Genomic DNA, 14994 nt, shown 5'->3' with positions numbered 1-14994 from the left:
TGATTAGGAAACTACAAATGGTCCAGAATATGGCCACCAGACTATTAACTGTGAAAAATATCATCACATTTCCCCCCACTTTGATGGACTTACACTGGTTGCCCATTCGTTTCTGCATTGACTTCAAGGTAGTAATGCTTACATATAAAGCCCTAAATGGTTTAGGACCTCGATACCTGGCAGAGCGCCTGTTCCTATCCAGCTCTACTCGTGTCACTCAATCTAGCCAGGCTGGGCAGCTGAGGGGCTTGACCCCGAGAGAGGCCAGGAAGGAGAGAACTAGAAACTGGGCCTTCTCGATGGTGGCCCCTCATCTCTGGAACATCTTTCCCCTGCCGGTCTGGCACCCTCTCTGGGAGTTTTAAAGAAAAAGCTGAAGACCTGGTTCTTCAGGCAGACCTTCCCCTCTTCCATCCCTTCCCTGTGTTTTCTCATCTTAGACTTTGCTTACTTCTCTTTTTTGTTTGGATATTGTCTGTTTTAATACTTGTTTTATATTGCTCGGACTGTAAGCTATCCAGAGTAGATTTGTTTGAATCTAAATGGTGGGATCAAAGCCAAATAAATAAATAAATAAATAAATAAATAAATAAATAAATAAATAAATAAATAAATAAATAAATATAACTAAACAAACAAACAGGCAGGCAGGCAAGCAGGCATGCATGCATGCATGTATGTTGATTTTTTGCAGTGAGTGTTTGTGGATTAAAAATGTCTGTGGTCAACAACCTAAACTTGTTGACTTCTCTATGAAAAACCTGCATGGACTATTAAAGTGGATGAAATGTCTATTTATATACTCGCTCATAGGAACAATTCTGGGAGATTATCTTAACAATGTCATGACAGAACTGACCAAAGGGACACAATGGTTGGAATCCTGTTCTGTAACTTGAGCCACAGAAGTCTGACAAGATCAGTAGCCACACAGCAATTTTTAGGATCTAAAACATTCTCAATGCCCCGCAAAGGTCCTCCCATGAAGGACAGAAAGGGGAGGGGAAAGAAGCGTTCGGGTTGAACTGTGGTTGGATGAGGAAAAAGAAGGAGGGGAAAGTCATACATGGGTCAAACAGAGGTAACAAAATAGAGGAAACCCAATTGAAACTGAATATTTTCAGCATACCATTTTTGGGAAGCCCAAATTATCAGACTTCAGAGCCTTTTGACAACCAAAATCAAAAGTAAGAACCTCTTTCATGACCTTGTTCACTTGTGTTAACCCCAAACACCCATCCTTAATGCAAAGATTTCGTCTAATATCTTATTTCCAATGGGAGGGCAAAGACCTGGGAAAAGGACAGCCCATCCCTTTCAATTCCTATCTACAGGAACTAAAATTTTATATTAATCATTCATGTTTTTAAGTTGCAAAAATACACAAATGCAGATACTAACACTATTAATGATGAGGACAGTAATAATGACACATCACCACACACAAACACTCATCACTAAATCTTTGTTTTATACACAATAATACACTCCATACTCTTTTAGCAATATATCTTCAAATGGTAACTGAAATATCTTTTTTCTGTTTTATTCACATACATCTAACCTTTTATCCAAAAGGTTCAAGTAATGTAGATGGCTCTCCCCACTCCAGTTTATCCTCAAAACAAGCCTGAGATACGGATCAGACAGAAAAAACGTGTAATTGCAAATAAATAAATAAATAAATTGGCCCAAGATAACCCACCGAGTTACACGCTGACAGGGAAGTAAACCAGCCCTCTCAAATCCTAGTTCAACACTCTAATCACAACATCCCACTTCCAACAGCTACATGGGTCCTCTCATTGCAATCTGCCAAATTAAAGTTCTCTGTTTATATGCAAAAATTTGTGAACCAGAAAGTGCTGCCATGCTTTGGCACTACAGATTCCCAGCAGAATTAATGAAGCCATTAATCTGGGTGAAGACAAATACATAAGAACAGTATTAAGGTATCCCTGGAGCCCATGACTCACCTGTGGATGATGTGCTTGCTTTGGAGATAGTCCAGTGCCAGTGCTAGCTCACAGATGAATAGCTTGACAGTCCCTTCTTCAAAGCGGACATTTTGCTGCAGGTGGTAACGCAAGTCCCCTCCAAGAAGCAAATCCACCACCATAAACATGTCTTCTTCATCCTGGAAAGAATACCTAAAACAAAAAACAAAAAAAATGCACTACACAAAACAGGCACAACTTGACTGGTGTAGTGGTAAGTGAGCAGAGCTATAATGTAGATCAGCACAAAACAATGAAAAACATGTTTGTGTATCAAATAGCACATGCACCATGCCTGTGTAGCAAACAGCAAAGCTGAATGGTCCTGCTTAATTTGGATTACAATGAAGAATATGCGGCCCACGTTCAATTTCAATACTACCGCCATGTACTGAGCCCCCATTATTCATTCATTATTCATTCAACTGGTGACTGGAATCCGGTCTTATCAGTTCAGCACAACTGTGCACCCAGCTTTTCTCATACAAGAACATTAGGTCTCATCTAGTATGTTTCTTTCTTAATATATATATTTAGCATCTCTCACTCCCTTTCACAGAGTCTCCAAAATTTTCTTTACACCAACTTTTTGCTTGCCTTCTTTTAAACAACAGCAAGTGAAAGGCAGGCTCAGGAAATCAATGCATTTTGGACTTGAAGCAGTCAATGCTCTTGAATACAGGGAGGAAAATTAGCTGTGCTTCTTCCAAGAGAGTCCCCAAGGAGCCGGCATAATTAAATACAAGGGGAAATCACATCATCTCCAAGTCAATGGGCAGAGCAGGATGCATGAAGACAAGCACCAGCACGGAAGACCCTGTCATCGAAGTCTCACTCAGGAAGGTGAAAGAACACTCCAGACACCTCTTCACAGACAGCAAGAAAGTACAAAGTAGCCTAGTAATTTGGTTGCCTCATTTGTTCCTTTGGGGAACAGCACAGCATAGGCTTTGTATTCTACAAATTCGGTCTCCAGGGAGGATTAGGAAAGGCCCCTCTATGAAACCTAGGAGGAGAGCCACAGAGAGAAGAATGATACAGACAGACCAGCGACCTGCCTCAGTATAAGGCTGCTTCTCATGCATATTCCTGTATGATAGACCGGAAACAAGATTGTCTGTGGAAACTGGAGATACTGCACCCCTACAGTTTTCAAACAGGAACATCTGGGAGTAGCAATAATTAAGTTCTGAATGAATACATGTTCGTGCAGAAACAACTGAGGAGATAATAACTCAAAAGAAATGTTCTCACCATATGGTTACATGCACTGAAGTATACAGTGTGAACAGTGTTTAAATCACAACTCAATACATGGTCCTTGTAAATAAATGTGATTCCAGTATAAAAATGCCAGACAGAAAAGATCAACAAAGAGATACAAGTGAACTCAATGATCTGCTGCATAAGGGTTCATCTATAATTGTCCCAGTATAATGCGGGTGTACTGGCAGTACAAAGCAAGGATTCAAAATTATTCAAGTAGCAATACTAGGACACATCTCTTTGTATAGAACGAGTATGGCATTATTACAGCTCTTTGAGTCTGGATCAAATGAGACTTATAAAATGAACTGAACACGCTGCTCAACAGAAACATATGCAAGAAATCAATATAGTAAGCAAGCAGATTGTTATGGGGTGGGTTGTTTGTTTGTGTGTGTGTGTGTGTGCGTGCGTGCGTGTGTTTTGGTCCTATTGTTTTCTACAGGGTTCTCCATCACTGAAGAGTGACTGAACTATGCTTTAAGAAGAATGAAATAAAGCAAGCTGTGTACTCCCTCAGTCCTAAAGCAATTTTTCTCCTACTGAAAGACTGCTGGGCATTAGCATTATAAAAAGTCAGGAAATCAAGACAGTTCACCAGTGCATAATCACAGCAGATAGTTCTCCACAGGTTACCTCTTTGACTCCATCAATATCCCACACAGAAAAAAGTCAGTTTCAGAATTTCTCTTTCAAACCTTTCACATATATTTTAAGAGCTTTACATTTGGAGACCAGCTGGAATGCTCCAGTTCTTCTCTCTAGAAGCCAGAGTGCATATAAGTCCTTTCAGTTTGTGCAGGAATCATACACACCCAATGGCTGCCATGGATGTATTCTCTGTGAAAGACTGACTTTCAATAGTAGATAAAGGGGGGAGATGCCTCTCTTTCTTCCAGATCACTGTGTCTAATCCCACTTGTAAACCGCCCTGAAAGATCTGTATACTTAAAGCAGGAGTGGTACAAGGTGTACTTCTCTCAAGCTATTTTTGTAGTGCTCAAGCTACCTCAGAGATGACTTTATCACACAGAAAAGGAAAGTTCCTCCCTTCTAGAGTGATGCCTTTTACATAAAACTGATTGGGTGACTCCCCTCCCACCGCTACCAAAACAGGAAGTAGACCTCTTGGTACTTTCCGTTTTGAATCTTTGGACATTATTTGTCATTTCCAGGCCTGGTGCAGCCTATCACATGTGCTGGGGGTGAAAATTTGGCCCCCACCTGCCAAAGTTGTCCTCATGTGCTTTAAGTTGAAAGGATACCAAAACCGATAGGAACACAGTGTCAATACACAGTGAAGAGGAAGGCTCAAGAGTGTCTGGGAAGCGTTGAACTCTTTGACACTTCGCTGGTTGGTTGTCCTTGGATGGTAGCGATGGCATGGTACTCCCCGAAGGATGTTTTTGATGCTTGGTACCGTGACCGGTACTGAGGGACAGCTCGGTACAGGTAGATGCAGCGTGAACAGTGGAAGACCTCAAGACACAGTGTGTCAATCCTTAAGAGAAACCATGGTAGAAGTGCTCCAATCCTTAGAGATGGTCGGTACCGAGTGTTTACTAGCCTTGTGCTTCTTTGGTACCAGTGCAGATAAAGCCGAGGTATGATGTCTTTTACCCTGTCTGATATGGGTCGTAGGTAATGGAAAATTGTCCTTGTCCAATTCGGTATCGGATTGGGATCGAGACGACGAAGAGTCAGAGGAATCAGAAGGATAACCATATCCATAGTGCATCTGAGGATCATAATAGTGCTCCATACCATGATGCAAGTATTGATGATGACAGTGGTACGGCATGGTTGGCATTCCATAAAATGGAGGAGGCTCAAAGATCTTCAAATGCTTGAGCCAATATTTTCAAGCCCTGGAGCCTTTCAATACCTTCATCCCTGAATGCTTCAGAGGCTGATGCACGACGGTATCAGACTGACTGGTATGGTGTGTTTTGGCTTTGCTCTTCGTCATGGTAACTGGGTCAGGGATGGAAGGAGACCCAGAGCCACACACAGACCCAGAGCCAGCCAGTGATCTGGGGCTTGAATCTGCAGAATACTCCACCGTCTGTACCTCGGCTGAAGTATCCGCCCAGGATGGTGATCCGGCAAGTAGTGGAGAAGGAGGAAGCTTCGATACCATTAGGATGGAATCCTTATCAGTGTCCAAATCAATTGTGTGTCATTGATTGGAAGACTGCTGTACTGTAGAATGAGACTCTGGTGGAGATTTTTTATTATTATTTCTTGGTCTTTGAAGTGGATTTGGATTTAGACAGAGGTGTAGAATGAGTAGTAGACCTGGAGGACTTGGATTCAGATGTTTTAGATTTTGGGGACTGAACTGGAGACGCCATGGCTGAAGCAGCTGGCAGTTGAGGGGTCTGAGGAGTGTCCATTGTAATAGCCGGCCTAAGGGACTGATTCCAAAGGAAGGCACACAGCATTTGTTGTCTCAATTTAATTGCTTGTTTTGTAAAGTTAAGATCTAGCCAGGGGGCCTTTTTGAAAGAGCCCTCCCTTAAGGAGGTAAGAGGGACAGCTTGTAGACAAAGGGCCTTTTTGGCAGCTGCCCCCAGACTATGGAACGCCATCACAATTGAGATTTATCTGGCACAGATGCTGATGACATTTCGGCTCCAGGTCAAAACCTTCCTGTTCCAGAAGGCTTTTAATTGAAATAATATCAACTGTGGGTCCTGATGGCAATTTTTAGATTGTATTTTAATTGTGTTTTAATCATTTTATCTTTTATTGTATTTTAATTGTTTTTCAATTGTGAGCCGCCCAGAGACCTTTGGGTAGAGTGGGCGGCATATAAGTTGAATAAATAAATAATTTTTAAAAAGTTCTTACAATGAAGACAACCTGAGGGTTGATGAGCCTCTCCAAGGCAAAATAAGCAAGCTTCGTGACCGTCCAAAGTTGGGATCTTATTAGTGCAAGAAATGCACTTTTTGAAGGGGCCAGCAGGGGCCATAAAAAGCAGGAAACGAGACGAGAAGGGGAGAAATGGGGGGGGGGACGATTAGACTAATAACAATCTTTCTTTCTTTCTTTCTTTCTTTCTTAATAATCAAGGATAATCAACAGGAAATATAAATTATTTGAGGAGAAGACTAACAATTGCAATTTTTCTTTACAGATGAACCAATTATTCCTAGAGGGAGAGCTCCAGAGAAGAGACCTCTTGCAGTAGAAAAAAGGAAATGAGGTAACTGCTAGGACTGGCGGACCACGTGGGGTGCAGTGGGCCGGTCCTAGCGATCTTGTTAGCTCCAGAATATTCCAAGGCCTCTGTGTAGGTGCAGGCCTAACCCCCATTAGTGTGCATTCACAGAGACCATGAAGAAGAACTGATTGGGTGACTCCCCTCCCACCGATACCAAAACAGGAAGTAGACCTCTTGGTACTTTCCGTTTTGAATCTTTGGACATTATTTATCATTTCCAGGCCTGGTGCAGCCTATCACATGTGCTGGGGGTGAAAATTTGACCCCCACCTGCCAAAGTTGTCCTCATGTGCTTTAAATTGAAAGGACACAAAAACTAATAAGAACATAATGTCAAAATAAGAGAGCATAAAGCGGTTGTGTTTGCCTTCTCTTAATTGAAAGAACTCAAAATTGTTAGATGGTTATTCCATTAGATGGGAATTCCATTAATCCAAACTTACACCGTGGTCAAAGCAGTTGAGGGATGCAATATAAATTTGTATCCCCACAAATGTCATAAATAATATAATCGGTCGTGCCAATAAACCTGCAGTAATGATTTGGATTAAATTTGAACACAGCTTCCCCTTTGTGTTTCAAAAAGTGGCTTGAAAATGTTTGTCTAACACCAAAGCTACTGTTGTGTTATATGCCATCAAGATGAAACCAACTTATAGCAATCGATATACAGCTTTCAAGGTAAGTGAGTTATTTAAGGAGTGGTTTTACCAGTTCCAACACACACACACACACACAAAGGGAGTTCCATAGAAATGTGGGGATTTGAATCCAGGTCTCCTGAGTCTTAGTCCATCATTTTATCCACTATACCACACCGGGTACCTACTGACAATTCAGCAACATGTTTTAAGTGGCACCAGGAAGGGAGGGGGAAAGACAGATAGGAGCAGGAACTGGTATTTCAATGGCGCATCAAATTTGTTTTGTTGACCTGAACAGGAAGGGGAATGCAGCAACATCTGAACTTTGCTTTCCATTGCAAGTTTTCCTCAGCCAACACTGGATGTTGAGAAAAGATTCAGCTACTAGATGATACAGGGCCCTGAATCCTAGATCTCTGACAGGCTGTCATCTTATTACATAATTGTGCCACAGAAATCATGTGTTTGTTTGAAACAACTCCCCCCCCCCAACATATCAAAATATATGTCCTCAGAAGTAATCTACAGATTAGACAAGAAATTTGGAAGAAAACGTAATTCTAAAACAATTTGGGTTCCCTTAACTCGGGTTCCTGAATATATTATATTTTGGCTGTCTCATGGATGGTAAGGTCAGTAGCTAGTGGTCTTTCTTCTTGGTGGGCTATCATCCCAATATAAAAGTATGGATGAACAGTATGGCTAGCCAATGGATGAACAAATGCTAGACCTGATAAGCTTCTGATCTGATCCAGCATGGATTTTCTTGATTGTATGGATTAAGTTAGCCATTATTTTGTGCTTGTATCACCTCTAAAGACATGACATAAAAGCTTACATTAAAACATAGCAGTTAGTCTTTAAGGTGCCACAACCTTTTTGTCTTCTCAATTTTATTTCATTTCATTGTTTGTTTTTGCTTGACAATTTTCTAGCATTATCTTAGAGTTCTTATTTTATGGGGATCTTGAGAACATTTGCAGGGTTTTCTCCCCCCCCCCCAACCAGGACACTAGAAGTAGATGCCCATATACTGGAGAATATGGGGCATGATGACCTTCTATAGCTGGGACAGAAAAAAAAAACCTTGATCAAAGGCCTGCTCATATCAAAGTACGACTGTACCTTCTGGTCACAAGCTGTTCTGCCCTATACTACTGGAAAGCCCTATATAAATCTAAAGCAGTCTGCCATCAGCAAGCCCGTACAGGCTCAAACTGGGCTTTTCTCCAAAGCTGAGTAAATGAATTAAAAACCGAGCGGAGACATACAGATGCACTCAACATCACAATTAACCTTCTCGTAATGGAGGCTATTTGCTCGGGAAAAATGAATTCATTTTTTTTGGTACCAGCTGCCAAAGGTATATTATTAATAGTCTGGACCCAATGGCTTAGAGAGGCAGGATGTTATTTATTTTCCCAGCATAAGGAGTTGTATAAGATGGCTTCATCTGTCATGCAGCCAGCTTCCCAAGCATCCTTCACTGAACACTGGCAGACAGCTCTTCTGCGATAGGCTAGTGCCTCCATTTCTCCTTGTCTTGATGGGCTAAGCGTGTGAAAAATTTAATATTCTTAGAGATTCTTCCCACCCTTCTTATAACTTCTTTGAACTGATGCCTTCCGGCAGAAGATACAGAGCAATTAAAACTTGGACGACACACATTTTGAACAGTTTTTATCCTAGTGCTATAATTGAACTTAAAAAGGAACTTAAGAATCACCAGCAGTGAGTTGTTGGACTGTATTACTATTACTTGGTCTGTAGTGTTGCATGTTGTGTGGATACTGAGTGCTCTTAGGTGGGGTTCTGGGTTTTAGGACTGTTATGCGGATGTGTGTGTTTTGGTCTGGTCTCTGAGTGTTCTTTGTGAATTTTGTTGTATGTGTATATACGTTCAATGAAAATAAATTATTATTATTATTAAAGAGCAAAGCAAAGTAACAGCACAGGAAACAGATAAAGTAGTGAGATGCCTTCATAAAGGGAGAAGGCCAATGATAAGGAAAAGAGGCATTAGAGAAGAAAACGGCTGCATGGCAGCACAACAGCAGTATAGTTGTGCCAGCTCTTGACGATGTCCTGTGTAGGCATGCACTCCCATTTGCCACCATAAGAAAAACTGTCCGGGAGAAGCAGGTTGAAGTTGGAGGAGAATGATGGGCAAGGGGAGAATTTAAACCACCCCCATCCCCAATTTGTAGGGAATCTCCTACACTGGCTGGCCACCCTCACCTTTCTTTTTGCGTAGGGAATTCTTGAAGTTCTGCTTCGCAGTGGCTGACAAATGTTTGGCAAAACGCCTACTGCAGAATGCCACATGCATCAGAGGAACGATGCAAGAATTTTTCACATTTTTTCTAGCCATCTGTCATGCACCCAGGCATACAACCAACGGAACACCTGGACACATGGAAGTACTTAACAAAGAGCCAACAAGATTGTGCATTCCATTTACACAACTGCCATGCTATACAATTCAAACAGGATTCTGGCCTATCTCGTTACAGCCTTCTGTTTTGTTTTGGGCTGTTTATTCTCTCTGACAAGTAAGAACCAAGCCAGAAAAGACTAACAAAAAACAGGCAGCAGGAGCCAAATCGGTATTGGGAAATATGTTGACAGAAAGCAGAGGAAGATTACATTAACGCTTTGCCTTCCCTTTATTTTCCTCTTAGTCATGATTACTACCACATGTCAAACTGGGAACCTCTTTCCAGTACAAACAGCAAAGGGGACCTGCCTGATCCAGACTGTGACCATAGGGAGGAAAATTTGTTATATTTTTATTATTGTTTATTTCTGATTCTTTTGCATTTTATATATAATTTCATTAGCCATTCTGTGTGTCTGGTCAAAATAGAGAGATATATATGTTTTTAAATAAATGAGTAATTGAATTCCGAGAATCTTCTTCCCTGCGAGCATTTCTGCAATTTGTGATTTAATGCCACTGGTAAAAATCAACAAGACTTGCTTCATCATTATTAATACTCCTTAATGGAGATGTTTCCTCCTACAGATTCTCTACCTACACCTTGCCAGCAAACCAACATAAAACTAAAAGATAAATCACATAATAATCTGAATCTCTGTTACACTTGAAACGTTTCTGTTTTTCTGTAACAGAATAATGGCCTGCATTTATTTCTTACTCAGTCTTATTTCCTTCTGCGTATTTCAGGGGCATTAGATGTGAGAGGGTGGAGTAAACCAAATTACCAAAATTATCAGTGTGCCAATCAGTAACAATCCTGGTGGAGAGAAAACTATTGGTAATGAGGTTGCTTTCCACAAGGACTCTCAAAGTAAGACAACTACTGTATTTCAGGCAGACATTTCCCAATTGGATGTCTATTGTTTTTCTTGAGCCTGTTCGCTCATGCAATAGGGTGCTTCAACCAGATTTATGGCAAAGGGGCAGCTTGTACATGGCGGAGTAGAAAAGGCAGGAACTAAAATCTGAATAATACAACAGGGCTTTCTGAACCCAGGCAGTGACTGCCCTCTGCTAAAGGCAGCAAGATGTCTTGGGCCAGTGCTGCCTGGCTTTCAGAAATTAAAGGGAGTTCCCCCCCACCACCATTCAGTCATCAGTGTATGGGGCAATAAGTCCCTGGGTCAGATCTCATCCAGACCAGGCAGTCAGGCAAGCAACAATGCACATACATAGGTTCCACCAATCTACAATACAGATATAGTTAACACTGCCTTACCTATCCAAGGACTGAAACAAGACAATCCCTGTGAAGTTCTCCAAGCACTTTAAGATTCTAGTTCCAAACAAAACTGCTAAATGTCCTTAATGCAATGGGTCATACACACAATTTACATAGAACCTTTGCAGAACTCAGAAATTAGGTTTACTGTATTCTCCACACAAACATTTTATCTAAGTAGATAAACTACCTCAAATTGGTAGATAATTCTTAAAGATTTGAATCAAACTCATGGTTGCACCAAGAGTACAACTTCACTCTTCGGGGCACGAAAGGAAGCCTCCCTGAAGAATATCAGGTCTGTGGGCGCGTTCAGGACTCCCCTGTGATAAGTCCATAGCCTGACAGCTGATGCTTCTATTCTGGAAGCACCCCTGGGTTGCTTCTGACATGAATGAAGAGGACTTCAGTTTAATGTCCAGCTTTGCTATAATGCTTTGTGCCTGTTCTAAGCAAACTGGAAACCTGGAACCTCTGGAATAGTCAGCTAATAATTGTTTCAGCCAGCATGTTGGTAAGTGGGAACTAAGAGAAGCATCCAAGCAACCTGAAAACATAATTTAATACTTTTTCTCTTCACTAAATCTTCCATCTCTATTTTGAAATTATAATTTCAAAATTAGAATTTTGAAGGAAACCCAGATTCTGGAATTTTCTGTGTGTTCCTCTAATTTTCACACTATCTCATCTGACCAAGCTTCTGGAAAGCTTGTGCCACTTCTGAACCTCATTAGTGATGATTTAATGTTTTGAATCAAAGGAATCACACAGACATGCTAAGAAGGAATGAAATCCTGAAGGGTAAAATCATAAAAATAACCAAATTTGCAAGACAGGGTAGCTTCAATAGGGATAGTGCAGCAAGGAGCCTATGTGTGTGATTTGGCGCAGCAATCTTGCAACATCAGATTAGTTCAAGCAAAAGGAATAGGATTCTAAGGGTATCTAGTCACAGCCCAGAAAACACCATGAAACAGAAGACAATCAGATAAGCCAGGAAAGACGGCTGAGGGGCCTAACACCGAGGGAGGCCTGGAGAGAAAGAACAAAAAACCGGGCCTTCTCAGCAGTGGCCCATTGCCTCTGGAGCAGTCTCCCGTCAGAGATCTGCCTGGCATCCTCGCTGGGTGTTTTTAAGAACCAACTTAAGACCTGTCTCTTTAGGCAGGCCTTCCCTCCTGTCAGCACTTGATCTTTACTTTTCTATTTTAATTTTCGGCTATACTTTTTCCATATTGAATGATATTAATATTACTGATTTAAATTGTTGTTTTTAAGATTTATGATATTCCTATTGTAAGCCACCCAGAGTAGACGTGGTCTAAATGGGCGGGATATAAATAAATAAATAAATAAATAAATAAATAAATAAACAAACAAACAAACAAACAACAAAATACACATACATGGGTCAGATCAGAGGTTTCTGTCCGGTGTCATTTCAGACTGCAGGTGGAGGACTGCCTGTTTTGAATATTCCCCCATTGCAGCATCGTGAAAAACTAGTACACTGAGCAAAGGGTTCTAAGTGAGTCTTCTGCATGACACTCGTCTTCTGCCTGCAATGAGTCATTTTTCACAGGGGATACGATCTACACTGAATACAGTGGGGTCTCGACTTAAGAACTTAATCCGTATTGGAAGGTGGTTCTCAAGTTGAAAAGTTCTTAAGTCGAATCTGCATTTCCCATAGGAATGCATTGAAAACCATTTAATCCGTATCTGCTCTTTTCTGTCCATAGAAACTAATGGGAAGCTGCTATTCTGCCTTCTGCCACTAGAGGGGGATATTTTCTTTCTTTTTTTCTTAGGTCAAGAAAGGTTCAGGGAAGGCAGGGAACACTAAAGGCAGCACTTAGAACTCTTTTTTTAAAAAAACGAAGCCAATTTTAAATAATGTTTTAAAGCATGTTGTGCTGATTTTTTCAGCACAAAGGCACTCAGGCAGGCTTTTTAGGTGCTGAGCAAGCCTCCGGAAGCCTGCTCAGAGCCAGCCGATCAGCTGTTAGGCGGGGAGAGGAGCGGGGAAAACCACAAAATGGCTGCCAGGCTCTTTCTGGGTGTCGGCTTTAAGCTCTTTCCTGCTCTTTTTCCTGTGGTTTGGGGGCTACCAAGGCCTGGTAAGTGACTGTATTTAACAGTACAGTATTTATTTTTAAGTTTCTGACCCTTTCCCCCCCTCCAGAAGCCTCTAAGGGGAGGGAGGGGGGACTTTTTTCCCTGTTCGTAACTCAAGGGAAGTTCGCATGTCGAGTCCTTACTTCCCTATAGGGCAGGTTCGTAACTCGAATTGTTCGCAAGTCGGGTCGTTCGTAAGTCGAGACCCCACTGTAAAGGGCTTTTGATTATCAAGCTTATATCCCACTCAAAATAGTTGCACCTCTAGTTCTAGCACATCTGTTGTTTGGCCAACATGTTACAATCTCTACCACAAAAGGAATAAAGGCAAACAGCACAACACTTCACCACTTGAGCTAATAAGAACCTAGTCATTATATCTGGAACTGAACATGGACTCTACTATCAAGACACTTGCCTCAGACACAAATGTGAACAGTTGTCTTGGAACCTGCTGTGTCTCGCAAAGACCACTCAAATAAAAACTGGGTTATGCAAACCGAAAAAGTAAGCCAGCAAACACTGCAGGTAAGAAAATCATTGATGTAACAAGGTTAAAGCAACTCTAGTCCAACACAGCTAGGTTCCCAAGAAATCAAAACCACATGACCTCATGAAAATAGGGTCCTCTTGTGAATAATCCACACACGACTTACCACAAGTTTACCAGAAAAGGGTGCTCCAGCCCTTGCATGATCTGCAGCTCTTTGAAAACATTTCTCACTTCATTCCGCTCTATGCATTTCTGCTTATTCATGTATTTCATGGCGTACATTTTCTTGGTGTCATTTTTCTGGACAATGCAGACCTATTGGGGGGGGGGGAAATGAAGGCACCACAATTTATAAATGAAGAATGGACAATGGAATTATGCTACTGAATATGGATACCTATGTAACTGACCTTTAATTTGGGGTGGGGGGGCTGCTGCATGGAAATAATTTGCTGCTGTAAATTAGTTAAATTATCACTTCTAAAAATATGTTAATTATTTCACATTGTGCTCTGCTTTGTAAAAACACAAGCAAAGGTGGACATTTTTTTTTATGGCAAGGATCTCATTTCCTTAGGGGCTTATTGGTCTTGAACCATATATGGCAGCGATGGCCAGTCAAGGCTACAGCCAGTAACAGATCAGCAACAAAAGTAAGCACAGTCCCCTTCTCTTCTCCCCACTCCTAACCTTTCTTCCTCCCCACCTACCAATCTGTTCTGAAAGTGAAAGCCCACCCTCAGCAGAAGCGTGAAATGATCAATTGCCAAGATCTTTCAAGACCCTAGGCCATATGATGTTCACCCCAATGTACAGCTGTAGAGTGGTATTCCTAAGGAATCAAACAGGGGAATTCCCTCCCACCTCCTGAAATCCCCACCCCACCCCTTTCCAGAAAACAAAGTGGTGAGAGGGGAAGAACAGAGCAATAGGGCACAATGCCAGCATGCCCTGATTTGCTTCAACAGAAGATCTCCCTTCACCGGATGTTTACACAACGATTCCGCATCTCTGGTTTATCAATAAGAATAGTTTAATATCCTGTAATATAATTTGAAGATTCTAAACATGCCAGGCTTCAGTTGTTGCTCACTTCTCAAGAGATAAGGCTCAGCTTGTAGGCACTGGCAAGACAATATTCTCTGAAGCCTGATTATTTCTTATCCATTTTATTGCTCTAAAAAAATACAATTTGTTTCCTTCCACTGCATACATAGTTTGCCAAAACATACCTTTCCAAAGCTGCCTTTTCCAATGGCTCTCAAAATTTCAAAATGGTCAAATGTCACTGTAAAGAAGAAGAAAAACCAAAATTCTCAGCCATTCAATATTAATATAATTTTCAGACTTATTATACAGTAGAACAGACCGTTGGTTCCTTAGCCTTCATGAATCCAGGAGGAGTCTGGACATTAGCCATTTATTCCACTATTTGTTTCATTAATGCCTCTTTCTTTCACACAAACCAATTTCCCACCATGAAACAAATTCGCCCCTTTTAAATGGAACGATGCCTTATTCTTAT

General features: G+C 41.2%; 1 protein-coding gene across 2 annotated transcripts in view; it reads right to left on the bottom strand.

The window, feature by feature from the left end:
- Positions 1–14994, bottom strand: part of STK32A (serine/threonine kinase 32A) — a 90627-nt gene that overhangs the window by 45952 nt on the left and 29681 nt on the right. For both annotated transcript variants that reach the window (XM_020807168.3, XM_078385778.1), the window contains 3 exons: positions 14702–14757; positions 13633–13784; positions 1977–2150 (listed from right to left, as the gene is read on the bottom strand). In XM_020807168.3, the coding sequence (XP_020662827.3) occupies positions 1977–2150; positions 13633–13784; positions 14702–14757 (382 nt within the window). The remainder of the gene's footprint in view (positions 1–1976; positions 2151–13632; positions 13785–14701; positions 14758–14994) is intronic.

This window comes from Pogona vitticeps, chromosome 2, assembly GCF_051106095.1.
Source record: "Pogona vitticeps strain Pit_001003342236 chromosome 2, PviZW2.1, whole genome shotgun sequence".
Lineage (NCBI taxonomy): Eukaryota > Metazoa > Chordata > Lepidosauria > Squamata > Agamidae > Pogona > Pogona vitticeps.
This window is presented reverse-complemented; position numbering and strand designations above follow the sequence as displayed.